Source organism: Brassica napus, chromosome A8, assembly GCF_020379485.1.
Source record: "Brassica napus cultivar Da-Ae chromosome A8, Da-Ae, whole genome shotgun sequence".
In the NCBI taxonomy this organism is placed as follows: domain Eukaryota; kingdom Viridiplantae; phylum Streptophyta; class Magnoliopsida; order Brassicales; family Brassicaceae; genus Brassica; species Brassica napus.
This window is the reverse complement of record NC_063441.1, coordinates 23,036,158-23,062,538: the sequence shown is the minus strand read 5'-3', so window position 1 is coordinate 23,062,538 and position 26,381 is coordinate 23,036,158. Positions and strand designations below refer to the sequence as shown.

The 26,381-nt window shown below is 40.1% G+C and overlaps 9 protein-coding genes, 1 non-coding gene and 1 pseudogene across 10 annotated transcripts; 5 read left to right on the top strand and 6 right to left on the bottom strand.

The window, feature by feature from the left end:
* Nucleotides 1-2,234: 2,234 nt before the first annotated feature.
* Nucleotides 2,235-3,789, bottom strand: LOC106397211 (probable aspartic proteinase GIP2). The gene has a single exon (XM_013837792.3). It carries the CDS (start codon nt 3,752-3,754, stop codon nt 2,450-2,452), a length of 1,305 nt encoding a protein of 434 aa, XP_013693246.2. The 5' UTR covers nt 3,755-3,789; the 3' UTR covers nt 2,235-2,449.
* Nucleotides 3,790-5,308: 1,519 nt separating this feature from the next.
* On the top strand, nt 5,309-8,771 carry LOC106399928 (isoamylase 2, chloroplastic-like). Its single transcript, XM_013840369.3, has 2 exons — nt 5,309-5,489; nt 5,986-8,771. Exon 2 carries the CDS (start codon nt 6,059-6,061, stop codon nt 8,609-8,611), a length of 2,553 nt encoding a protein of 850 aa, XP_013695823.2. The 5' UTR covers nt 5,309-5,489; nt 5,986-6,058; the 3' UTR covers nt 8,612-8,771.
* An 82-nt stretch (nt 8,772-8,853) lies between these two features.
* Nucleotides 8,854-10,006, bottom strand: LOC106401226 (sm-like protein LSM2). Its single transcript, XM_013841696.3, has 3 exons — nt 9,866-10,006; nt 9,582-9,740; nt 8,854-9,121 (listed from the first exon to the last, which is right to left on the bottom strand). Exons 1-3 carry the CDS (start codon nt 9,866-9,868, stop codon nt 9,002-9,004), a joined length of 282 nt encoding a protein of 93 aa, XP_013697150.1. The 5' UTR covers nt 9,869-10,006; the 3' UTR covers nt 8,854-9,001.
* Nucleotides 10,007-10,146: 140 nt separating this feature from the next.
* On the bottom strand, nt 10,147-11,821 carry LOC106401224 (BSD domain-containing protein 1). The gene has a single exon (XM_013841695.3). It carries the CDS (start codon nt 11,637-11,639, stop codon nt 10,287-10,289), a length of 1,353 nt encoding a protein of 450 aa, XP_013697149.2. The 5' UTR covers nt 11,640-11,821; the 3' UTR covers nt 10,147-10,286.
* A 1,161-nt stretch (nt 11,822-12,982) lies between these two features.
* Nucleotides 12,983-13,324, top strand: LOC125576982 (exosome complex component RRP4 homolog). The gene has a single exon (XM_048737549.1). It carries the CDS (start codon nt 12,983-12,985, stop codon nt 13,322-13,324), a length of 342 nt encoding a protein of 113 aa, XP_048593506.1.
* A 2,537-nt stretch (nt 13,325-15,861) lies between these two features.
* LOC106397792 (LRR receptor-like serine/threonine-protein kinase ERL1) lies at nt 15,862-17,243 on the top strand. Its single transcript, XM_013838420.3, is given in 2 exon segments — nt 15,862-16,646; nt 16,648-17,243. Coding segments are annotated over 2 exon segments (1,173 nt in total). The 3' UTR covers nt 17,036-17,243.
* LOC125577220 (putative pentatricopeptide repeat-containing protein At1g03510) lies at nt 17,104-18,721 on the bottom strand. The gene has a single exon (XM_048738376.1). The coding sequence runs from the start codon at nt 18,664-18,666 to the stop codon at nt 17,377-17,379; it is 1,290 nt and encodes a 429-aa protein (XP_048594333.1). The 5' UTR covers nt 18,667-18,721; the 3' UTR covers nt 17,104-17,376.
* A 75-nt stretch (nt 18,722-18,796) lies between these two features.
* On the top strand, nt 18,797-18,868 carry TRNAD-GUC. The gene has a single exon. It is a non-coding gene; the product is annotated as a tRNA-Asp (tRNA).
* A 64-nt stretch (nt 18,869-18,932) lies between these two features.
* Nucleotides 18,933-21,494, bottom strand: LOC125577219 (annotated as a pseudogene).
* A 900-nt stretch (nt 21,495-22,394) lies between these two features.
* LOC106397813 (pentatricopeptide repeat-containing protein At1g03540) lies at nt 22,395-24,322 on the top strand. The gene has a single exon (XM_013838438.3). It carries the CDS (start codon nt 22,428-22,430, stop codon nt 24,243-24,245), a length of 1,818 nt encoding a protein of 605 aa, XP_013693892.2. The 5' UTR covers nt 22,395-22,427; the 3' UTR covers nt 24,246-24,322.
* Nucleotides 24,323-24,483: 161 nt separating this feature from the next.
* Nucleotides 24,484-26,353, bottom strand: LOC106397814 (secretory carrier-associated membrane protein 2). Its single transcript, XM_013838440.3, has 11 exons — nt 26,197-26,353; nt 26,001-26,105; nt 25,851-25,913; nt 25,721-25,754; nt 25,512-25,634; nt 25,373-25,435; nt 25,201-25,294; nt 25,069-25,114; nt 24,888-24,955; nt 24,718-24,766; nt 24,484-24,636 (listed from the first exon to the last, which is right to left on the bottom strand). The coding sequence occupies exons 1-11, from the start codon at nt 26,248-26,250 to the stop codon at nt 24,484-24,486; spliced, it is 852 nt and encodes a 283-aa protein (XP_013693894.1). The 5' UTR covers nt 26,251-26,353.
* Nucleotides 26,354-26,381: the final 28 nt, after the last annotated feature.

The following is a 26,381-nucleotide window of genomic DNA, read 5'->3' as shown; positions in this document are numbered from 1 at the left end:
CCAGCTTGATGGGTGGTGCCCTTTGACATTATTCTATTGAACTTTATTGTTTCACAATTATGAAGAGTTCGACTTTCAACTTTTGATTCTATTTATCTTATAGTACTACTAAATTTAATTTGTTTGATGTCCAAAAAAAAAAAAAAAAAACTTGTTTACAACGTGATGTATTGACTGATCCCGAGACGAACAATTAACACAATCGTATTTAAATATTATCTCGTCAGTACCGAGAATCATCATAACAGACAGAACTAGATCTTGGCATATGGGATCGAGTTATTTGACTGGGATTCATATCTTTTATAGAGCATGGCCTACTTACAAACTACAAAAGCCAGATATGTATGTGTATATATATACTGAAAAATGTTTAATATAAAAAAAAAAACAAAAAAGAAGGTTCGTGATGCAGCGCATCTCTCTAGCATGGACCGCGGACGCACTTCATGGACTTCAACGCGTCCAACAAGCTGGCATCGGGAGGTGTTCATACATCAAGGACCTTGAGCCCAATTAATCTTTATACCGTCTTCTTAGTTTCAGTCATGTTGTTAGTTGTATATATTATTATTAGTGGTTATTTTCTTCTTGCGTTTGCGTGATCAGCTTCGTGTTAGCACCAAATTCGGCATGAGAAGTGATCCGTGTGTTGTGAGGATTATGGAAAACTTTTGGAAGAAATGGTATCTATTGTTCCTGATGGAGTTGTCTCACTTGTCTGCTTCATTGCTAGTTACTCATGCATGTATGGCATTATATTGCCATATGCGAAACTGTCGACAATGTCTTTCACTGCGATTCATATTAAGAAAACATACTTAGGAATGGCACGTTACAACCAAATATTTTTTCACTCACCCATGTGTACATTTAAATGAGTTTTATGAGTAGATCCTTAAGAAAAAACGCTACCTCAACTCCTACATCTAAAAGAACATGAACCTTTCTACTATTCTTTGATCATGAAATTTAAAAAGTGATAAGTTATTATTATTGTTTTTTTAACACCAGTTATTATTATTGTTATATATGTATTTTTAACTGGTATATATGTGTGTGTGTTTAGGAAAGAACCTTTGTTTTTCGTTTTGGTAAATAAGAAAATAAAAGCATGCCGACTCTTTCGATTTCACCTTTGTTTCACCTTTGTTTTTGTTTCTTTCATCTAGTGGTGGATGTTGACTCGTTTATCTCTTCCGATTTCACCTTTGTTTCTGTTTCTTTCATTTCGCGTCGTTTTAATGGACCGGCCGACTCGTTGGCAAAAGCTTGTCTCTGTATGAACTATCATTTGGACCTCTAAGAGCACGATTATCGCTCGTCCCAAAGCCCGTCCTTATTAATATTGGGTCGATAAATAAATCAAAAAGGCCGAATAACATTGATAACGGACCTTAATTTAGGACGTTCGGCTTCGTCCTTACGAGGCACGTGGCAGCATTCAATTGGGAGTCGAAATAGGGTTGGGAAAAATCGCACGGCGTTATTTTTTTTCACCCTTCTCCTGATTCTCTCATCTCTCTCTCTTCTCCGGAGATTTCAACGACGAATCAACATCCCCAATCGATCTGCTGCCTCATCGACGCTGCTTCGCCGATTCAAACCCAAACGAGGTATGTGTTCCTCCTTCTTCATCGGTTTTAGATGATTTTGTTGTGGTTGACGATTTGTATCCTCCGTTTCTGGGATCCGTCATGGCGATAGCTCCGCCGGAGATTTGAAGGACGAATCGACATCTCCAATTGATCTGCTGCCTCATCGACTCTTCTCCACCGATTCAAACCTAATCGAGGTATGTGTTCCTCCTCCTTCATGGGGATAAATTTGGAAATCTCCCGAATAACTACGATGTTTAGAAAAATTTGGACGGAAAAATAACTAAATAAAATGTATGTTCCTGTTTTTTTTTCATGTTTGTATTTTTTTTTCCAACTTTGTAATTTTTTCATATTTTCAGTTTTAATAATGTTTTATATGTTTTATTTTAAATTTTCCTTTTATATGTCATTACTTACTTAAATAAATAATTATTTAGCTAAGAAACTTTAGAAAGTCCTACCAATAATCTAATTATTGACAATTGTCCTTAACTATTGTCCTTAACCACAAAATAACATTTTTTTATTGTAAGGACTTTGCAATTAGTCCTTGCAATAATCATGCTCTAAGCCCGTTTTAATAGAATTCTCAGTTAATAAAATTCTGTAAACACTTACAGAATCACAGATAAATTAACAACAACTATATTGTATGTATATTACTAATATTCAAACATTACAACATTATTCAAAATCTAAGTGTATATTATATTCAAACATTACAACATTATTCAAATAAAGTAAGAAAATTTGCCTACAAATTATTCATAGGCCCCTTATTAACCATATCAAACATTGCCACCGAAGAAAACCTTTATTTTTAAGAATATATGATCAAATAGAATTAATTATGCAGTGGAAGTGAAATTGAAGTTGGCACAATTAGTGCGACGGCCCAGTAATGTGGAACTAAACCCAAATCTGTTACTCGCCAAATCGAATTCAATCAAATTATCTTCCAACTGGTACCCTCCGATTACCACAGAGGTTCGCGCGTCGACTCCTCCATCCACGAAACCCAAACAGATGACGTCATCACTGACGCTGACCATCGAGTTAGCTCCGAAGATCCTCCAAACAACGTCGTTGCTGTGAAGCACAAGCTGAATCTCCGGCACAGCATATCCGAGACGCGTTACTCCGACGTTCTCCGTGCTGAAACACGCGCCGAAGGGAGCCACCGAAGCAACTCGAGTGATGTTCCTCCCCGCGGCTTCTCTGACGTATGCCGACGTGAATGCGTTGTATATCGACGTCTCCAACACCGTGTACGGATTCACCGTGCTGATCTTGGTTCCTCCGACTCCGGTGGTCCCGTCGATTTTCAAGAGCGTCGCGTTGATCGGAACTGTCTTCTCGTCGATTTTGATCGCAGTCACGCCGATGAAGTACTCGGAGGACTTCTCCCCTGATGGAAACGCAGACGCAGTGCTCACCGGGTTGATGAGCAAGGGCGTGGTGGCGACGGTGGAGATCGGAATCCCGGGGAGGAACACGTAAGGTCCGTTGCCGAAGAAGGCGACGCCTCTACCGGAAGTGAGACAGACGGCGAACTTCCGGTTAAAGCTAAACGCGGCGGAGAACTGAGACGGTAAACCGATGTTGTGGCGTCCCATCCCAGCCATACCGACGGTTCCGCTAGCGAGTCCTTGGAGCAGAAACGTTGCCCCGCAAACGAAAACCAAGTCTGGGATTTGAACCACCCGACCCGGGTTGGATCCGTTGGTGGACTGGATAGACACTACGTCTGTAGCGATTTCGCCGGAAGTCGCGGTTCTGGTGACGGTGTTGTCGGGAGTTCCGCTGCATGTGTTGTTGTTACAGCCGGGTCTCGGAGGAGAGAAGCACTGGCTGCAGCCGTCTGAGCCGGCACGTGAGCACACGGCGGAGCGGCAGCGAGGGGAGGTGTAAGTGGAGGAGAGGTAACCTCTGTCGCAGTCGACCCAGAGATTACGACCACCGAGGTCGAAGACAACGGAGGCGGGGACTAGAGGAGTGCGCTGGTTGATGACAGTGGTGTACTGGAGGGTGGTTTGGTCTTTGGTGACAGGGAGAACAAGAGCTTTTGGTCGGAATGATGGTTGAGCAAATGAGGATGATGATAGTGAGATGATCAAGAGAAGAAGAAGGGAGATGAAAGGTGAAGACGCCATTGTAGATGATGATGGTTTGAATTGAATTGAAGAAGAAGGTTGATCTGTGTGGTATTTATAGTGGAAGATTTTGGGGTTGAGTGTCGGCAAATTTGAATAATTGGATAATGTGATGGTGTGACGTTATTGACTTTGATATATTCAATATGATATGACATATATCGTTACGTGATTTCGCATCTCTTTATGTGAAAGTGACACAAATTCAGCTTTTCTTTTGGGTTTTTGTTTTAGATGAGTTTAGATTTAATAATAGGACTCAAGCTAAAGCACATTCGGATGCCATATTTTACCGAATTTTACTTGATGCTTTTTAAAAGTATCTGAGTTAGTGTTGTGCTTAGTGCTACTCAATTGGCTAATGATTCATACGTGATCAGCAGTAACCGAGAGACACCGTGGATGGTAATAGAAGCAAAGGTAGGTGACGCAAAGCCAGCTGGGTGGGTGCCTTTCTTGACTTTTTGACTTCTACTTTTTTTTATTCGATTATTAATTGATTTTCATAGTTAATAATTTTTGTTTTGGGGAGTTTCTATAAATTAGTACATCATTTCTTGTTCCGACACGTCCACAGACGTTTCTTTAATAATTAGGATAATCATCTTTATTATTATCTCTTGTCAGCATCTAATTCGAAAATTCCACGGTTTGAAAATTTTGTATTTTAATCTAGGGACCTTTAATCTAACACTCCTTTTGAATAAACTCACAATGCATGCTAATCTAAATCCAAGAAATAAATTAAATATTATAGTTTGTCCACAAAATCAACTAGTCTTGTTCTAATAATATATCTACCAACGCAAGAAAGAGTTTGGCTTGTCCAAACAAAATACATAACAATTGATGAGCAAGGCAATAATAACATTTATTGTATCCACTGTTCAGTATTAAGCAAATAGAAGATTTTAATACATAAGAATGAGCTAGTTCAAGCAAACTAATTGTTAGATTAGAGATCCTACTAGCTAATGATATACTTATAGTTACGTTCTTAATTTTTGATAGACATAGGTGTATTAAGTTTTTTTTATGAGGATAAATACATGCTAACTAATTTGAATATGAGTATAATGTACTAAGGATACATTTATTTCAAAATATCCAAAATAAATTTATAGTTGATAATTTAAATTTGCATTGATGAAATTTAATAATTGATGCATAATTATACTAACTAAATTTTTAATTTTGCAATTAAAATTCTCAACTTTAATTTTAGTATAATTTTCAGATGCACAATTCTTTTTTAAAATGTTTTAGGTGATTGTTTTATATAACTTACTTTGAAACAGATAACATATATTTGACAAACTATTGTAAACCATATATAAACTAAATAAATATACTTATACACAAATACAATTGAAAATGGTCCATATAGTAAAATATGATTGAATGACAAATAACTTATGTAATGTATTATTAATTTGGTTTAACTTCTAAACATAATATAAATAGTCATCATCTATAATGTTACTATGTTAAAAATAAACCGCACAGAAGACTTAGTTAAAGCCATTAAAACTTCAAAAATGAATAAGACAAAAACCTTTATTTCATTTTCACCCCAAGAAAAATCAAATCATAAACTGACGTACACACACTCAATCTCAGGATCAGATGATGGGTATTCTCAGATATAGTATCTATGTTTCTGTCACTATGAAAAATCTCATCCTTTTAGAAGCTCGTGTTCTGCTTCGATGTCGGTGATGATGCTTATGCGACAGTAAGCTCTCGACTTTTTCTTAAAAGATGTTTGTCTCTTCTTTACGCTTTCCCGTCTCCCCTTTATTCCTTAACGTGTTTAGATTTATCTTGAACCTGAGACTTCTTCTTGTTAATGTTGATTCTACTGCCTCAATGTGCTAGAATTTGAAATGCCCATGTGAAAAAAGGAGGAAACTTTGCTGTAATTTTAGTTTTGAGTTGACGGTTTAGCTGTTTCGAGCTCATTCTGCTAGAATCTGATTAGAAGGTAGAGACTTTATAACTGAATCTCATATTATCAATTGGTTGGAGCTTTTGTTTCAGTAAGATCATTGATATGCTAAGCTTCTAATTCAACTCTGGGATGTAGCTCGTTTGTGAAATTCTTTTTAAAACCAGATTGTGATTTGCTTTCTGTTTTCTTTCCTTCATCCCTTCATAGAGAGCTTTGGTGTTTGATCTGCCTTGTTAGCAATAATAACATAAGAGGTTTGTTGTTCTACTTGTGATTTCAGGGATATTTATTGCCTTGACTGCTAAAGTTTAAGGGATAAAGAGAGAAGCTTTCTGTCTTTTTTTTCTCAATAAATGGCTGCTTGGTCACCATCAGCTGGGATCAGATCTTCTTGTCTAATAAACAATGGCATCACTGAAACATGGAGGTTTCCTTCTGCCAGTTTCTTAACTGGTAAGAACAAGACTAAACGTGGATCTGAGACGCTAATAGTTACAAGAAAACATATCTACAGGGATTTGGGAAGTTATGGGTTGAGTAAGATCTGTGCTTCAAAAACTTCTGTCGAGCTGAAGGAGGAACATGTGTCTACGAGAGGTGCTAAGGTCCATGACCTGAAGAAGGTAGCATCCTATCTATTCAGGACCAAGTCTGGTGCTCTTGTTAAAGTTAAAGTTGAAAAGAAGAGAGAAAAGTACAGTATCATGGTTTATGTCTCATCGCTGGAACCAAATGGTGCTGACAACAAGAGTAGTCTGGTGATGGTTTGGGGTGTCTACAGGTCTGATTCTTCCTGTTTCTTGCCTCTGGATTTCGAAAACTCTGATCAAGACTCACAAACTCCCTTTCTGAAAAGATCATTGTCTGAGTCAATGCTAGAGCTAGAATTTGACGGGAAAGAATCTCCTTTCTACCTATCGTTTCGGCTCAAGTTAGTGTCAGCAAATGATCTGGAAATGCTGACTCACAGGGACACAAACTTCTGTGCTCCTGTTGGTTTTACTGCTGGTCATCCACTGCCATTAGGCCTTTCATCCGGACCAGATGGTGGTGGCTCGTGGAATTTCGCATTCTTTTCAAGAAACTCTAAGAGTTTGGTGTTGTGCTTGTATGATGATAGCACTACCGATAGACCTGCGTTGGAGCTTGATCTTGATCCTTATGTCAACCGAACAGGTGATGTCTGGCATGCTTCAGTTGATAAAACATGGGGTTTTGTGAGATATGGGTACCGTTGCAAGGAATCTACTAACTCTGAAGATGATGAAGCTGAGAGTATTGTTTTGGATCCGTATGCCAGAGTCATTGAGAAAACCATCTCTCCGAAGTTTCTTGGAAGTATATCCAAAAACTCTTCTTTTGATTGGGGAAGAGATGTGTCTCCAAACATACCACTGGAGAAACTCATTGTTTACCGGTTTAATGTAAAGGGTTTCACACAGCACAAATCCTCCAAGCTGCCAACTAATGTAGCAGGGACATTTTCTGGTGTAGCTGAGAAAGTAAACCACCTGAAAGCCCTTGGAACCAACGCTGTCCTCTTGGAGCCAATCTTTTCGTTCTCCGAGCAAAAGGGTCCTTACTTTCCATTTCATTTCTTTTCTCCGATGGACATATATGGCCATGAATCCGCAGTTAACTCGATGAAAGGGATGGTAAAGAGACTGCACAGTGAGGGGATTGAGGTACTTCTCGAAGTAGTTTTTACACATACTGCTGAGTCTGGAGCTCTTCAAGGGATTGACGACAGTTCCTATTATTACAATGGAAAGGATTCTAAAAGTTACTTGAACTGTAACTATCCTGTTGTCCAGCAGCTGATACTGGAGAGCCTGCGTTATTGGGTAACAGAGTTTCATGTAGATGGGTTTTGTTTCATCAATGCTTCTTCTCTCTTGAGAGGCGTCCACGGTGAACAACTTTCTCGACCTCCCTTGGTTGAAGCAATATCTTTTGATCCACAGCTAGCAAGGACAAAACTGATTGCTGATTGCTGGGATCCACATGACATGAAGATGCCAAAGGAAGTACTGTTCCCTCACTGGAAACGATGGGCGGAACTCAACACAAGATACTGTCGAGATGTAAGGAACTTTGTGAGGGGAAGAGGCATTCTTAGCGACCTGGCTACAAGAGTTTGTGGAAGTGGCGACATATTCACTGATGGAAGAGGTCCAGCTTTCTCCTTCAATTACATTTCAAGAAACTCAGGACTCTCTCTCGTTGACTTGGTCAGTTTCAGTGGCCCTGAGCTAGCGTCAGAGCTTAGCTGGAACTGTGGCGAAGAAGGAGAGACAAACAAGTCAGCTGTTCTTCAGACAAGGCTGAAACAGATCCGCAACTTCTTGTTTATACAGTACATTTCAGTTGGAATCCCTGTGCTCAACATGGGAGATGAATGTGGAGTCTCTACAAATGGCTCGCCTTTGTTAGAATCAAGGAAACCATTTGACTGGAACATGTTAGCTTCTGGTTTCGGTGCACAGATCACTCAGTTCATCTCTTTCATGACTTCAGTTAGAGCAAGGAGAAGCGATGTGTTTCAAAGGAGTAAGTTTTTGAGACCTGAGAACATTGTTTGGTATGCAAATGACCAAACAACACCGAACTGGGAAGACACTGATTCCAGATTCTTGGCATTGAGGATCAGAGCAGAGTCAGAGGAAGAAACAACTGAGCCAAAGAACAATGATATGTTCGTAGGATTCAATGCAAGTGATCATCCTGAGAAGGTAACATTACCTACGCTACCCGAAGGAAGAAGCAAATGGAGGCGATTGGTGGACACATCTCTTCCTTTCCCGGGGTTTTTCTCTGTTGAAGGAGAGACCGTTGTAACAGAGGATGAACTGGTAGTGTATGAGATGAAGCCGTACAGTTGTACCCTTTTTGAAACCACTGCTTAGAAGTCAAGTTTTATGATCTTTGTTGAATATTTTTATGTAATCATATTTTCAGTAATGACTTTCCTCAATATCTGTAATGGTACACTAACAACATTTATTGCCTTTTTTATCTTGTATCCAAAACGTAATCTGACTATATATCTCCTCAAATTAGTCATCATTACCGGTTCTAATACAAGGTTTCAAATTAGTCATCATTACCGGTGCAAAGTCGATAAACTACGGATGCTTGGGGTTTGTAATGTTGAGAACAGATAATTCTTTGATAGAGATAACAGAACAAGATTCATTACATATCAAGGGATTACATGAAAATGGAAAAAAGAAGAAGCAAGTCTTGTTAATAAAGAGATTAAGATTGGAGATACAATTGAGGTGTTGGAGGAATCATCAAGCACCTCGAGCTTCTCTTCTAGCAGCATCATGAAGTAGATCAACATCGACTCCATCAGGAGGTAACTGCACGTACCTCACCACTGATCCTCTGATGAAACAGTTTCTCACCGAAAGCTGCACAATTCAAGCAGAGAAAAAAATGCAAGCAAAATTACTCCTTGAGATGATTCAAACTGAATGCCAAAGCTACAAATACCAAGGTAAAAACTTTGAGTATCATTCCACAAACAAATTGCAAAGACATTCTACTTATGAGGAGACTTGACAATTCTCAGTGGCTACACAAACTGCAGTATATACTAGCATAAATTCGATAAAACATGTCAACCCACAGAGAAGGCATTACTAATAAAAAAACAAATCTCACAGAAAACGTAAGTGGGGAAGATCTAAGAAAGGTTGATGGGTTAAACACATGTTTAAGAGCCAAGCTTTAAGCTTTCAAATTCATCAACAAGGAAGAAGAGCAAGAGCAAGCGTTTCCTGATCAAACCTAATGAAGTATAACAACTACAGGATTCCATTTAGCAGATAAACAACTAAAAGAACAATTCACGGAGCTTTTTAATTTTACCATGTGAGGGAACTTGTCCTGATCAACAACCCGAGTGTTCTCGAGCTTGATATTGAGGTACTGATCAACCGAATGAAGAGTCCCTCTGATTGCCAAATCGTTCTTCAGCTCAACCGTCACTTCTTGTCCAACCAAATCCTTGAAGTAAGAAAAGAACAACTGCCCCCATACAAGATAACCAAATCAATACCCCTAAAAGCCATTGGCTCGAAGAAAGAAGAGATCTTTGTTAGATCAAATTTCGAAATCCAATCACTGGAATAGAAGAAAGCATACAACTTTACCATTATTTTCTCCTCCGCAGATTCCTTCCTCCCTCCCTCCCTCTGCTCGTTATTCAACAACTTTGCGAAGAGTTGAGAGACTTTACAACTTCCTCTCGAGCGTAGTACTGAGTATACCCTAATGATCTTTGGGTCAATATTGAATCGACCCCGAATCCTTTTTACCCGACCCGTAAGCCCATAATTTACTATTGGGCCTCCGTTACCGCCATTTTTATTTGTTTATGAAATGATTCTCGTTGCAGATCATAGATTAAAGTATTTCAGTTGAATTGGAACACTAAGTTCAAATCAAATTTTATAGCATATGATTTTCAAATCAAATAAAACAGAACGTGAAAGGAGAAAACAACAGAATGATGATATGATCAAGTAGGAGGGAAATAAAAAAAAAAACACAAACACCGTCTTGTAGACTACATTAAGCTTTTGTTGATGGTGATGTTTCTTCGTCGTCATCATCTTCAATGTCCCAACTTAAGTCTTCATCTTCCTCTGCAGCACTCAGGCGTTTCCGCAGCTCAGCCCTGTTTGGACTTCCACCACTTGAACGACTCGCTTCCTTACCATCGATGCTGCTCATATCCTCAATCTCGTCCCATCCCAAATCCTCTTCTTGAGCTGATGAAGAAGCTGCACCATCTGGTTTAGCTGCTGAGTCTTGTGATGGAGCACTCTCTTCGGATTTGGGAACAGCTTCTGGTTTGACCGAAACTTCGATTGGAGCCTCCTCAGATGCAGCAGGAGGAGGAGTAATAGCATCAACTACTTGTTTTGCAGCATCGACAACTGGTTTGGATTCTGGAACTTGTTCATCATCAGTTTCCTTCTTCTCTGCAGAATCTGTGTCTGTCTTCAGACCAACATTGCTAACTTCAGACACTGTCACTTCATCTTTCGCAGTCTTGCTCACATCTCCACTACCCATATCATCATTCCCTTCAAGTTTCAACCTTGAAACATCTTTGGTAACTACCTCGCTGCTCTCTTCCTCATCATCAATATCCCAGCTCAACTCCTCCTCATCATCCAAAGAAATAGCTCGTTTCACAAGATTAGCCCTCAAGTCTTCAGCTTGCTTGAGCTTATGAACCTTATAGAAATACCTAAACCAAAACGTCTCATGATCAACAACACTAGGGACAACCCTCTTATACACTCCTCTCATATCTCCATTCCCCTCCAACAAGCTCTCCATCTCCTCACCTTTCTCTCCCAGAGAAAACTCAGACTCCCACTTCTTGTAATCATCCGAATCCTCAGGCTCTTCGCTGTAAGTGCCGAGATCTCCCTGAACGGCCCGAACCTGGGCATCGAAACGACTATACGGCTTCGAGCTAAAGCTATCACGACGGCCCAAGCTAGTACCGCTACTAGTGTTATCAGAAGAATCAGATTCGTTACCGGCGGCCAAGATCGCTTCTTTGCCTTGAGCGATGATCTCAGCCGTGCCTTTAATCACGGTGTTGCCAAGCTCGTCGATGGCGTGTCCGACGGTGCCGAGCGATCCCTGCGCGACTTCGATCTCCTTCTTCAGACCTGTCCCGAACTCTTGTAGATCTCGCCGGTAGGTTTCGATCACGGACTCGGATCTGTCGGCTATGGTTTTCATCAGACCGCCGAAGCTCCATCCGCTGTTGTCGTCGTCTTCGTGTTCTGGATTTGATTGATCTGGATCTTCGTGTTCTTCTTCGCTGTGTTTCGGTGAATCTGATTCGGATTCGGTTTCCGGAGGATCTGGGTCGTCGGAGAAGACGGATTTGAAGAAATTCATAGCTCAAAGCTCAGATCTTCGGGGGTTTTCAATCAATCTGATCGGTGGAGCGAATGATTTGGAGCGTCAAGGATGCGAATTGAATTGACGTCACAAATTGAGAGATCGCAACAACACTTGAAGCTTTTCGTATATAGAGCACAAGGAGAAACGTCAGTTTCTCAGCATTATCTAAAAAAACATTTTTAAAATGGACATTTATCTAACACAGATTTCTATCAATATTGTTTTAAGAGATACTTGTATCATGAAATAACCTATAATAACGGTTAGAGAGATTTGAAATCTTTATTGTCTCCGTTTCTCTATAATAACATTTTATTGAGATTTATCCATTGATTTAAGGAACATATAAAATTTTATTAAATAAATTGATAAAAAAAATATCGATATCCATATACCATGAAAAAAAATTTAGAATACATTAATACAAATGTAGAATTTGGTTAGAAATTTTAAAATAACACTAAAGATTATGTACTTCAATATATTAACCATTTATTGAAAAACTGAATAATTTGTAGGGGTTACATATAGATTTTGAGAAAAAATTCAAAAAAATGACAACATTGTTTTAATGCATATTTGTATCATTGACTAATATATGATGATAGTTAGAGAGGTTTTGAACCTTTTTTGTCTCCGCTTCTCTACAATAACGATTTTATTGTGGTTTGTCCACTAATTTAGGGAGCATATGAAGTTTTACTAAATTAATTGATAAAAAAATAGAACGATGCCCATGTACCATGAAAGTAAGTTTAAAATACATTAATACAAATGTAGAATTTGGTTATAAATTTTAAAATAACACTAAAGATTATAGACTTCATTATATTAACCATTTATTGAAAAACTGAATAATTTGTAGGGATTACACAAAGATTTTGAGAAAAATTCAAAAAAAATGATAACATTGTTTTAATGCATATTTGTATCATTAACTAATATATGATGATAGTTAGAGAGGTTTTGAACATTTTTTGTCTTCGTTTCTCTACAATAACAATTTTATTGTGGTTTGTCTACTGATTTAGGAGCATATGAAGTTTTAATAAACTAATTGGTAAAAATAGAACAATGCCATGTACCATGAAAGAGAATTTAGAATACATTAATACAAATGTAGAATTTGGTTAGAAATTTTAAAATAACACATAGATTTTTAAAAAAATTCAAAAAAAATGACAACATAGTTTTAATGGATATTTGTATCATTAACTAACATATAATGATGATTAGAGAGGTTTTGAACCTTTTTTGTCTTCGTTTCTCTACAATAACAATTTTATTGTGGTTTGTCCATTGATTTAGGGAGTATATGAAGTTGATCTACGGAGCATATGAAGTTGATTATCGGCTTCAATGGTTTCATACGGGTCCAAGTCAGAGATCCTGGGATGATGGATAATCACAAGGACGATGAGATGATCTCGTCCTCTTCCACCAAAGAGCAAGCCATACTCCTCTCGAGACTCCACAAAGCATATGCAGAATGGGGAATGGGGAATGCGATACGCGTCTTATCTAACCTTGGCTTCACGGTGACACTAGAAGTGATCATGGAGACTGTTAACTTCAGTAACTCAAAGAATATCGACACTCACGACATGCTTGGTTCAGAGTTTCACGTTGTGGTTTCGGAGAATGAAGCTGAAAGAAGACGGGAAAAGAGAAAAAAGTGAATCCCTCATTTGAACTGTCATCAAAGAGCTTGAGTTTTTTATGTTGCTCATTCGACAGAGACGTGTAACATATTTATAAACATATGTTAATCATATATAACAGGATAAAAGACTTCTGTAAAACATGATTTTAACAGTTGTTGTAATAAGATCCACTGATATTACTGGAAAAAAATGCTTACATATAAAATTCCAAAATTTTAATAAGATCATGTTATAATATGCCTTTTTGTGTAGCATCCATCATTGGCTTATTTACGTACAATCAATCATATAAGATAGAAGCCGAGTGACACCAGATTCGACTCCTCCTTGAGGCAACAACACTCAAACCTGTAGCGTAGACCTCAAGTCTATTGGTCCTGCATAAACCGGTTTACCCCATCCAAAATCTACAGTCTCATACATTTCAAACCAGCTTTGTTCTGACCATAATGACTTAGATTGTTAACATCGTTGTGGATCTCATCGACCATTGTGGGTTCAAGCCGTAAAGCAAAAGGGTACTAGAAGATCTGGTCACGTATGTATTAATCAACAATGATTTGTCTATATAGTGAATACTGCACTCTCTCTATTATGCACATGGTTAGTTATTGCGATTGGGATTATAGGACATGATTGTGACAAAAGATTGATAATACATTGGTCATGTTTTGTTAGGTGTGTATTAAACATGACGCCCCAACCTCAAACTAGCAATGAAAAAGAAGTTACATGCAAAACATAAGTGCAATCAAATGTGAAGCCATGCGTTTTTTATAAAAAAAAAAAAGAGTGTGTGAAGTGAAAGAGACCTATGAACACAAATTCAAGGCATGGATATATTTTCAAAAAAAAAAAATTATCGATTTTAATTTCGATAAGATTCTTATTACGATTTAGGAGGACGTGAAGAAAACCGAACCGGTTCAAAAGTCAAATCAAATCTTTTCGAGTTACACTTACTAGTAGTTATATTGCCGCGTTTGGTGAGAGTATTCGACCACAAACCAAACAAACACAGAGTCCCAAAATGAGTGTGTTAATCTTCACGTGCTTGGACCATGTTATTCTTCTAGGGCTAGACTTTTGTGTGTGTTCTTTGTGATTGGAACTTCTTGCCTTGGCTTTCTTGCAAAAAGAAAAGCCAAATTTCCTTTTTCATAATCCTAAATTTGGTCCACTAGGACCACTACCCTAGTCTCTTACAACGAATAATGAAAAAACATTTACTTTTACACAATAAAATGTATTATACAATTTACAGCCAAGATTTAATTACAAATGACAAAATTTGGCAAGTATTACAAATGTTGACCATCTCATGCATATGTTTGTGTTGTTAAGACTTGTGGTCCAAGCTCTTTTCCATTCAAACGTTTTCTCATTTTACATACAAACACAGCAAACAACAGGTTGTTGTCATAACCACAATGAGTAAGAAAAATAGAAATACAAGTTATATCTCTGTTTTTACCTTTTTACCAAATTTACTTGAAAGAATAGAAAATAAAATTTTCCAACTTTTACCAATTATTTTAGTTTAACTATACAACACACATTTTAAAATTTGAGGACTATTTACTTTTTGACTAAAAGCTCATGTGTGGTTACATTGACCATTAACCATATTTCTTATAAAATTAAAACACTACTATTTTGTTAAATGTATTTATAAGAATCAAACTGTCACGCTAATTTTGCCGTATAAAACCACATCCTTGGATGTATACAAATCGATAAAAATATAATCAAAATATGTAATGATGGTACTAGTACAAAAAAATGAAAAAAGTAATGATCGAACCACAAATTGACGTGTCACGGTATTCTGGCTCGTCCAAGCTGTCACTCGAGACTGTAGAACTGAACGCACACACAAGTCACGTGACCAGACCGACCTTTTGGCACCGAACCTGCTGTCTGTTTCAATTCACTGACACAACCCAAATGCTAAACCTTTCTTAATTTAGCATTCTTTCTTTCTTTTTGTCGGATTCTATTAATTTCATATCGTCTTCTATGACAAGCCATCAAACAAAACAAAAAAAAAAGGAGAAAACGAGTAAAGAGGAAGAAGAATATTTCACCTCTCGTTTTGGCTTCCTCCTCAAGCCACTTTGATTACTCTTTCTCTTCCCTCGAAAAACCTTTTTAATCGTTTGATAATCATCCTCCATTAAAGCCTCTCACGGAAGCTCCCACGAGAATACCTCTGTTTCCCACCACACAGCTTCACTTGCCTCCCCTCTCTCACGAGAAATCAGAAAATAAACCCACTTTACAGATTGTCTCTGTACTTCCATTTCTTATATTATTGACGAGATACCAAGCATATCTCCGTTTCCTATTTCCTATTCTGTAACGCATTTACTATAATTAGAGTATCGTATCACGTTACATTCCTCTCCAATATCGCATTGCTTTGTATATATTCATGACCTTATGGTCTGCGAATATGATCAGAACTTTCTCAATTTTTCTCTTGTTATTCATATATAAATCATAGTCTCTGTTTCTTGAAGCTGAAACAGCTACTTTAGAAGAAGAAGAAGATGAGATTTACACAGTTGCTTTGGTGTTTACTGCTTCTACTTGGATTCGGATTCTTAGCGGAGGCTATTCTCGACCCTGTTGATTTCTTGGCTCTGCAAGCGATTCGTAAATCTCTGGATGATTTGCCAGGTTCCAACTTCTTCCGGTCTTGGGACTTCACCTCTGATCCCTGCGGCTTCGCCGGCGTCTACTGTGACGGAGACAGAGTCGTTTCCCTCAACCTCGGTGATCCCAGAGCCGGGTCACCCGGTTTATCCGGTCGAATCAACCCGGCGTTAGGCAAACTCTCTGCTCTCACGGAGCTCTCCATTGTCCCCGGCAGAATCATGGGCGCTTTACCGGCGACGATCTCTCAGTTAAAAGACCTCCGTTTCCTCGCTATCAGCCGGAATTTCATCTCCGGCGAGATTCCGGCGAGCCTCGGCGAAGTTCGCCGTCTCAGAACACTCGATTTGAGCTACAATCAGCTCACCGGAACAATTCCGCCGGCGGTCGGATCTTTACCGGAGCTCTCCAATTTGATTCTCTGCCACAATCACTTAACCGGATCGATCCCTCCGTTTCTCTCACAGACCCTGACCCGAATCGATCTCAAACGCAACAGCTTCACCGGCTCACTCTCTCCCGCGTCTTTCCCTCCGTCTCTGCAGTACCTCTCACTTGCATGGAACCAGTTAACCGGACCCGTGGACCAGGTTTTACTTCGATTAAACCAGCTTAACTACCTTGATCTCAGCTTAAACCGGCTAACCGGCACAATTCCCGGTCGAATCTTGGCCTTTCCAATTACAACGCAACTTCTTCTACGGATTGATTCAACCGGCGGATCAAGTAAATATTCCAACTGTGGATCTCAGCTACAATAGATTCTCCGGTCAGATATCTCCGCTTCTCTCAAGCGTTGAGAATCTCTACCTGAACAGCAATCGGTTCACCGGAGAAGTCCCGGCGATCTTCGTGGAGAGGCTGTTATCAGCGAGCATACAGACGCTGTATCTTCAGCATAACTTCCTGACTGGAATACAGATTAGTCCGGCGGCGGAAATCCCGGCGAGCAGCTCGCTGTGTTTGCAGTATAACTGCATGGTTCCGCCTATACAGACGCCGTGCCCGCTTAAGGCCGGCCCACAGAAGACTAGGCCCACTACACAATGCAACGAATGGCGAGGCTAATGTGTCGCATTACGCTTTCTTGTGGATGATTTTTGGGTGATAATATTTATTATGTTATATGGTCCTTATTTCATTTTGTTATAGTTTTTTTTTTTCTGAAGGGCAGTATGTGTTGAAAAGGAAAAGAGAAAACAAAAACGATTTGTGAATTCACTAAGGTAGTTTGGTGTTATTCAATAGTGGATTTAAAATTAATTTTATAGATTTTTTATAATCCCTTGTTATTCAATGATTGAAATGTTATTGGTTATTACATTTAAAATATCTCAATTAAGAAATTTTAAATCTAGAGTTATTGGTTCTTAGTTTTACAATTTCCTCATTAAAAAAATTTAAAAATATTAATCCTTGAACAAGCACCAACTACTACCAGGTGAAACCTTCACTCCTCTATCTCTCATCTCCATTCTAAGCCTCTCTGCCTCTTCTTGTCTTCCAACACTCATATATATCTTCCCCAACAACACATAATTCGCTGGATTCTCCGGCTCTATCTTCCAGAGTTCCTTTGCAGCAATCTCCGCAAGCTCAACCTCCCCGTAGTTCCTACACGCTCCAAGCAGAGCCCCCCATGTCTTAGCCGTTGGCTTCTCAGGCATAGCTTGAATCACTTTGTAAGCTTCTTCAAACCTCCCCACTCTGCTTAAGACATCCACCAAACACGAGTAATGGTCCTTGCTTGCACGCAAACCATAACCATCCTGCATCCTCTTAAAGTAACCAATCGCCTCATCAGCTAACCCAGCGTGACTACATGCCTTCAGCACGTTCAAAAACGCTATGTCATCAGGTCGTACTTTAGCAGATTCCATTTCTCGAAATGCTCTGAGAGCAGAATCAGCGTCACCGTGAAGCGCATAAGCAGACACCAAGCTGCTCCAAGCAACCACATCCCTATCAACCATGCTCTCAAACACCAACTGCACATAATCAATGCTTCCACACCTCCCATACGCCTCTACTAACCCGCTTTTCAACTGCGGGTGCGGCTCAATAAGATTCCTAAAAGCATATGAATGAATCTCTTTTATCAACCGAAACGCCCCGATGACAGAACAAGCTGATACTAACGCAAGAAGAGTAATCAAAGTAGGCTTGAATCTAAACTCAATCATCTTCCTATAGAATCCAATTGCTTTATAAGACCCATCCTCTGTACTCACTAAACCCTTTATAATAGCATTGAAAGAAGACTCATTTGGCATAACATCCATCGCCTCATACAACTCAACCGCTTCCTTGATGTTCCCACAATGCGTGTAATGTGAAATCATCGCGTTCCAAACAACAGCGTTTCTCTGAGGACTTTCGTCGAACAGTTTGCGAGCGTGAGAAACAGAGACGCATTTACCATACATATCGAGCAGCGCGGATCCCACGAATGGGTTGGAGAGAAAGTTCGATTTGAGGGCGTGGGCGTGGATGGATGCGCCGAGGAGAGGACGGAAGGCTGCAGCGCAGGATTTGAGGGCGAGTGAGAAGACGTGTGCGTCGAGAGGTAAGGCGAAAGAAGATTGCATTTGGCGAAAGAGGTTGAGAGCTTGCTCATGGCTTCCTTGGTTAGCGTAAGAGCTTAGTTGTTTAGTGAGAGTGATCAGTTTAGTGTAGTTCGAAGCGTACGAGGATGACATGGAGATGATGGACCTTTTTGGGTGTTTGCTTCAAAGGAAAGCCACTAATTACGTAAGTTCCCGCGTTTTAAACCAAAGATAACAGCTTTTTAAAGCTTTGTTCAGACTTGTAAATTTTGTTAACAACAAAGTCGTTGTAGTATAGTGGTAAGTATTCCCGCCTGTCACGCGGGTGACCCGGGTTCGATGCCCGGCAACGGCGGTTATTTTTTCTTTTCCTGTTGTAAAATGTCGTTATTCGGCCTAGAAAAGCCCAATATCCTCGCAATTTATCTCTTTGTCCTCCAAAAGCTAGTCTTTGTTTGTCTATCTAAACTAAATTTCTACACCTCTGCAATTCCTTGATTCATTGAATTTTTTCTTTTCGTCTGAATGATATTTTGATACTGAACATTGTTCATTATTAATCATAACTAAGTTAATTTAATTTACCACAAAAATTTGGCATACAAAACCAAATAAAACATGCTTTTCACAGACATCAAAATGCTTCACAGATACAGTTTCATCCAGACTGTTGCCAACCACGATCTCACCCATGTCCAAACCGACCCCTACCCTATCTCTGCCACGACCATGGTGGCCCCTTCCAACCTTGTGACTGTGGTTGCATTTGGCACCGTGGGTTCATTGGAGACTGTGATCTGTTGTTGTTCAGCATTTGGAACTGCGGTTGCATTTGGAAATATGGGTTCACTGGAGACTGTGGCCTGTTGTTGTTCCGCATTTGGAACTGAGGGTTCATTGGGAACTGCGGTTGCATTTGGAAATATGGGTTCACTGGAGACTGTGGCCTGTTGTTGTTCCGCATTTGGAACTGAGGGTTCACTGGAAACTGCGGTTGCATTGGGAACTGTGGGTTCACTGGAGCTTGTGGTCTGTTGTTCAGCATTTGGAACTGAGGGTTCATCGGGAACTGCGGTGGCTGAATACCACGACCCATCCCAAAAGGCTGTTGCTTGAAACAGTTCTGACCAACTAATGCAGGCCATGGCGCTGTAGCCTGTCCTTGAAAAAAATTTAAGCCACCCGGTCCAGCAGGCATTGGCAACTGGCCACCATTGAACTGTGGTCGGAACATCATTTGATTTTGCATTGCCATCATAGGTCTCTGCATTGGTGGTGGTAGATTGGGAATTGCCATCTGACATGAGAACTGCTGATTACTCTGGGGCCTCCATCCTCCACCGTTTGGAGGAAAACCCTCCATCCGAGGCCGTGGTTGATGATTAATAACCGGACCACCCATTTGAGGATCAGAACGGATTGAGGATAAGAACTAGACCCACGGTTCTCTGTCCATTCCCTTGAGTCATTGCTTGTAGACGTTCGGAGATCACTGTTTTTCTTCTTCTTGTTTCTTGTGTTACCGTCTTTTTGGTCATTCATCATCCCTCTCTTTTCCATCTTCTGCGTTTTTCTGTATTGTGCTTCTTTTTCATCATCTGAGAACTCAAGCTGCTCTGATATCTCCTCGTCGTTATCTCCAGATGCATCGTAACCTTTCTTCTGCAGTTTCTTGATATTGAGAATATGTTGAGCGTAATCAGCGACGTATGAGACGGGTGTACCTTCACTAACCCCCTCCGGCACTTCGTTCTCTGAATTGAACCTCACGCTGTAGAGAGGGCACTCAACTTGTCCAAAGATCTCATCCACCAGCCCCAATGGCGTTCTTCTTTCAGTTATCCATAGGATGGAACCTTCAGCCAAAGGACTATGCTCTTCCATTCCCCCAACTGTTACTTGTGTGCTCATTACCTGGAATATCAGAAATCACAAGGGTTTAGGTTTACCAGTGGATTGACTGGTAGAGTTTATATTATCATACCGAAAGAACAACTCCAAGAGGAAGCATGACATGATGTGGTTCTAAAGTGGCATCCACAGGTGGAACTGGAGGAAGCTCCTGCAAAAGTTAAAAAAAAGGTTTGGAGTTAGCAAACAGTTAACAAAGGCTTAGAGACAATAAAAAGAACTCAACCACTAAATGCTATGATTATGAAATGTGAAATGCTGAAGCATAGGTACCTTGAGCTCATTCTTTGTCCTTATAGGTTCATTTGTTTGCCAACCGAGGTCCTCATCCTCATCATTGCTCCAAGCAACCATCTCATTCACATCATCTTCTTCAACCTCATGCTCCTCATCTACACTCCGTATCTCACCCTCTTCAAGTTCTTCTGCCATATCATCCTCTTTCCCCATCACCATCTGATCCTCAAACTTCTTTTCCTTATTACTCTCATCCTCATCACTCTCTTCTTCTTCTTCACTGCTGCTACTAGCACTAGAGCTGGAAGAAGAGCTCGAGGTTTCACTCTCAGACTCAGCAGAACTAGTTTCCCCCTTCTCATCTTCCATTGCCCCATAGTCCTTAGAAACAACAGGTTCTGCCTCTTTCACAGCTGGTTCAGCTACCCCGTCAAAATTTGCAGACATGCCACCACAAAGCAGAGGCTTTACATCAATCATCGACTCAGAACTAATCGAGCTCACTCCAGAAACTCCACAACAAAGCTTGGACGTTACCTCAATCGACTCGGACATAACCGTACGCGTTTCCTCGCTAACAGTAACACCTTCTTGACCAATCTCCATGTCTTCCTCGAAGAAATCAAAGTCCGTATCGTCTAAGCTAAACTCCTCAATATTAGTATTATTACTCCCCAGCCAGTTGAGGGAATCGAAATCCAGATAGGAATCAATGGAAGGGAAATCCTTGAAAGTTTTCACCTTGGGGTCTTCATCGATAGCTGTTTCAACTGGTAGCTCCTCTTCTTCCTTAACGGGTTTAACGGCAAATCCAGCCATGGTAAGAAGAGAGAGCACGAGTTGAGTAAAGACGCGCGGCCTTATCGGAGGTACGTTAGGGTTTAAGAGCAGAGCCTTCCTCCTAGGGGTGGGCACTTTACCCGATATCCGAAGTGGCACCCGAACCCGATCCGAAAAAACCGAACCGAAATCCGAACCGAAGTAGCAAAATACCCGAACGGGTATTGAATAAGGAGAGATTGGATTCCCGAACCCGAATGGATATCCGAAGATAACCGAACATATGTATAATTAACCTTATGTTTCTAGTTTATATCTCTCATTTTATATAAAATATTTATATTGATACTACACATAATTTAAGTTCATATGATATACATACAATTACGGAAAAAATGATTTGCTACTCACTTAAAATGCATGTCAAGTTTTTTATTTCATAAATTAACAAAAAGTTATATCCAAAATTAAAAAAAAAATAACTAAATTAGTGTCTTTTTAGTTTTAAAATGTTATGTCTAAATCTATTAACCATTCAATCTATTAAAAAATAAAAAATTAGTTAACTAAAAGTTATATTTTTAAATACAATAAACTTGAGAAATGAAAATTTTAATTTTTTTTTCAAAATCAAAATATCCGAACCCGATCCGAAATAACCGAATCCGAACTAAAAATACCCGAACCTGACCCGAAGTACAGAAATACCCAAACGGGTTCTAGACCTCTATACCGAAATACCCGAAAATCCAAAATACCCGATCCGAATCCGAACGGGTACCCGAACGCCCACCCCTAGTTCCTCCGTTCCTCTCTTTTTCCATCTTTCCATTTTTTTTTTGTCTTTTTCTGTTACTATACTTTTGATCTTTAATGTTTTTTTAAATTTGAATAATATTATATAGTTTCACAGTGTTAATATGACATTCCTAAATAGTAAATAATAATAAGTATACATTTCTTCACCGGTGATTGTGGCGTTTCCGATGAATCTCATACTGAAGCGCCATTTCAGCCAACGTCTCACGCCGTTAGTTTCACCCTCTTCTCCGACGAAACAGTCTCGGATCCATGAACTCTGTAAATCGGGTCGTCTCACTGACGCTATTCGGATCCTAAACACAACGCTCTCGTGTGAAATCTCCGCGAAACCGAATCTCTACGCGACTCTCCTTCAAACATGCACCAAAGTCTTATCCTTCACCCAGGGCCTTCAGTTTCACGCCCACGTCGTCAAATCGGGTTTAGAGACGGACCGTTACGTTGGAAACAGCTTGCTCGCTCTCTACTTCAAGCTGGGACCTGATATGAAGGAGACGCGGAGAGTTTTCGATGGGATGTTCGTCAAAGACGCGATCTCGTGGAGTTCGATGATGTCCGGATACGTCAGAGGTAAAGAACACGTCAAGGCGCTTGAGATGTTCGTTGAGATGGTGGTGAGTTTTGGTTTGGAGCCGAACGCGTTTACGCTGTCTGCGGCGGTTAAGGCTTGCTCTGAGATCGGAGACGTTAGCCTAGGGAGGTGCTTTCATTGTCTTGTCATCGCTCGTGGGTTCGAGTGGAACCATGTTATCTCCAGCACGTTGGCGTATATGTATGGAGTGAATCAAGAACCGGTTGATGCACGCCGTGTATTCGACGAAATGCCTGAACCAGATGTTTTTAGTTGGACAGCTGTTCTCTCTGCGTATTCTAAGAACGACTTGTACGAGGAAGCTTTGGGACTTTTCTACTTGGGGAATAGGGGGAAAGGGTTGGTGCCTGATGAGTCTACGTTTGGGACTGTTTTGACGGCCTGTGGTAATCTGAGGAGGGTGAAGCGAGGGAAAGAGATTCACGGGAAGCTTATTACGAATGGGATAAGTAGCAATGTGGTTGTGGAGAGTAGTCTTTTAGATATGTATGGTAAATGCGGATCGGTACGGGAAGCTAGGCAAGTGTTCAATGGGATGTCCAAGAAGAACACTGTATCATGGTCTGCTTTACTTGGTGGATACTGTCAGAACGGAGAGCACGAGAAAGTTATTGAAATGTTTAGGGAAATGGAGGAGAAAGATCTCTACTGTTTCGGGACTGTTCTTAAGGCGTGTGCTGGTTTGGCAGCGGTAAGACTTGGGAAAGAGGTTCACGGCCAGTACGTTAGGAGAGGCTGTCGTGATAATGTGATTGTGGAATCGGCTTTAGTTGACTTGTATGGAAAATCTGGTTGCGTTGATTCTGCTACTCGTGTGTACTCCAAGATGGCGATTAGGAATATGATAACGTGGAACGCAATGCTATCTGCGCTGGCTCAGAACGGAAGAGGTGAAGAAGCTGTCAGGTTCTTCAATGATATGGTCAAAAAGGGGATAAAGCCTGACTACATAAGTTTTATCGCGGTTCTCACCGCATGTAGTCATACGGGTTTGGTTGAGGAAGGACGAAATTACTTTGCGATGATGACTGAGAGTTACGGGATCAAACCAGGTACTGAGCATTACAGTTGCATGATTGACCTTCTAGGCCGTGCTGGTTTGTTTGAAGAAGCAGAGAATATGTTGGAGAGAGCAGAGTGTAGAGATGATGCGTCTCTGTGGGGTGTTCTGCTTGGTCCTTGTGCTGCAGATGCGGATGCCTTGGCTATTGCAGAGCGGATTGCAAAGAGAATGATGGGGTTGGACCCAAAGTACCATATGAGCTATGTGCTTCTGAGTAACATGTACAAGTCGATAGGTCGCCATGGTGATGCACTCAAGATTCGTAGGTTGATGGTGAGAAGAGGAGTCACAAAGACTATTGGACAGAGCTGGATTGATGCTCATTAGAAAACTATAAAGGTTCATATCTTTCTAGAGATCTTGCTTTATGACTCATGAAGAAATTGTTTTGAGTCGCACAATTTTTTCTTGAGGTCTCCATATAGTTGATTTAGTCTTTACAAAGTAATTCAAACCAAAAGAAAATTGCCAGTCTAAACTTTGCGATAAAAGGGGTTTGTGTAGAGAAATCAAGATTTGACCTCAAGCCACCATTTCATACATTCTCCAGTGAGGAGTGTTGTCTTCATAGTGCACGCATCAAGGTCGATTTTGCAGCTTCGCGCTTCATCTCTGCAGCTTTGCCACTCCCTCGGAAGTATGCATACACTTGCTGAATCACCCAGATATTGAGGAGTGTTTCGATGCAGAAGAACCCGGCTCCAATGAAGTACATTATCTGTGAGGAAAAAAACATTGGTAAGACTGTCGTAAGCAAGCTGAAGTTAAGTGCTTGTAAAGGAGAAGAAGTAATACTTACCCCAACGGCAGCATTAGTAGTCAAAAGCTCAAGTGCTGGCAAGAAACCACTGTACACAAAATCAACAATATTTGGAATCAGACGGAATATCATCAGAGGCTGGAAAGGTCTTATATAAGAGAATTGGGTAAAGAAGTTCAAAGAAAAAGGCTGATTCAGAAAACTCTTACGTGAGAGACTTTCCTTGAAAGATGACTGGTGGAGCTACTGCAGCAAAGCCGCAGAATGCAATATGAAACTGAAAAGTGCAAGACAGTGTAAACATCAAAAGCTTAGTGTATTTTTTCATGGCTTCCTGAGAAACCTCTGATGCAGAGAAACATCTACCATTGGGGATACGATTTAACTTACCACGTAAAAGAAGAAAAAAGCTCCAAACTTCAGGGCACTATCAGTTCTGCAATAGGTACGTGTACACATTGTATTAATGTTTAATATCTAAGAGATCCTATCCCGAACTTTACTAATAGAGCTGTTTTTTACCTGGTAGCTCGGTAAAGAGGACGATACCATAAGACGTAAGCCCCAGGGACCCCAGCAATGAAGTAGATGATTGACATAAGCCATATAGTGGGACCTGATAACATTACGATCACATGAGTCAACATGACAAGAGGTAATAGCTAATATGAATCTGATCATTTTAGGTAGTAACCTTCTCCTTTGATCCAAGCTACAGTTACTGCCACAAAATTCCACAAGAGACATCCTACTAATCCTGCATAATTACAATAGTTTTAGTCTGTGACATATCCAGGACTTGTTGCAGCGGTCTAAGGTGGCATTTACGTTACCTAACAGTGTGGTGAATGCGACATATTGGATCTTCTGTAAATGAAGCGGAATCTCATTTGGAATGTCATTATGAATTAAAGGGAAAAACTCGGGCCAATTCTTCTCCTCAATAACAACTCCAGCTGCCAAAAACAACCGTATCAGGTTAGCTACAAACAAAAAAAACTCTTACAAGATGTAGAAAAAACAGATATAGAAGCTTGTCTACTTCGCGCTATTGCATCTTCTCTTCTTTTAAGCTCCTGCGTTATGTCAAGAAGAAGAAGACTAATCAATAAATTTCACATGGAAACTGTAGGTCTCGTAAGCTTTAGGTCACATGGAAGCCAGAAAATTACTTGCTCTTTCCGCTTCAACTCGTTCTCTTTAGCCTGGAGTTCCATCTCTCTAGCTCGAAGATCCTTCAATCAGAAACAGCCAAAATGAGATCCGCCGTTTCATTATTTTGAGAAAACAACTGAAAGGCAGAATGCAGAACGTATTGGTACCTTGCCGGAATCCAAAGGGATATCAACGGTTGCACCACGATCATAAGGTTCCGGTGGAAGCGGCTTGAGATATGAGTTGCTTGCAGCAGGAACATTTGTATAATTCTACAACATCATAAAGTCAGAGATCAAAAGGGTAAGGATTGCAGAAAGATCAGTCAATGATTATGTATTTCGAGAAACAGAGGTCTTTTACCGCAAAAGGATTGATCTCTTCATCAGCAAATGGATTAGGATCATGTCGTGCCATCGTTGAGATCGTTTGTCTTTATCAAATCAAGAAATGTATTTCAAGAAAGAGTTTTGGAGATTGGGAAGGTCGTTGACAAAAATCGAAAATGTGGAGAAAGTGGTTTACAATGAATGGCTACTTTGTAGTCA

Bases quoted from the DNA above. Each gene is read 5' to 3' on its own strand.
- LOC106397211 (XM_013837792.3), bottom strand. From the start codon at position 3,754: ATGGCGTCTTCACCTTTCATCTCCCTTCTTCTTCTCTTGATCATCTCA.
- LOC106399928 (XM_013840369.3), top strand. From the start codon at position 6,059: ATGGCTGCTTGGTCACCATCAGCTGGGATCAGATCTTCTTGTCTAATA.
- LOC106401226 (XM_013841696.3), bottom strand. The intron at 9,122-9,581 runs GTAAAATTAAAA...TGAATTGTGCAG, and splicing joins AGGACAAGTTCCCTCACATG to CTTTCGGTGAGAAACTGTTT.
- LOC106401224 (XM_013841695.3), bottom strand. From the start codon at position 11,639: ATGAATTTCTTCAAATCCGTCTTCTCCGACGACCCAGATCCTCCGGAA.
- LOC125576982 (XM_048737549.1), top strand. From the start codon at position 12,983: ATGAAGTTGATTATCGGCTTCAATGGTTTCATACGGGTCCAAGTCAGA.
- LOC125577220 (XM_048738376.1), bottom strand. From the start codon at position 18,666: ATGTCATCCTCGTACGCTTCGAACTACACTAAACTGATCACTCTCACT.
- LOC106397813 (XM_013838438.3), top strand. From the start codon at position 22,428: ATGAATCTCATACTGAAGCGCCATTTCAGCCAACGTCTCACGCCGTTA.
- LOC106397814 (XM_013838440.3), bottom strand. From the start codon at position 26,250: ATGGCACGACATGATCCTAATCCATTTGCTGATGAAGAGATCAATCCT. The intron at 25,115-25,200 runs GTAAAAAACAGC...TACCTATTGCAG, and splicing joins CCTCTTTACCGAGCTACCAG to AACTGATAGTGCCCTGAAGT. The intron at 24,956-25,068 runs GTAAGTTAAATC...TGCACTTTTCAG, and splicing joins CTTTTTTCTTCTTTTACGTG to TTTCATATTGCATTCTGCGG.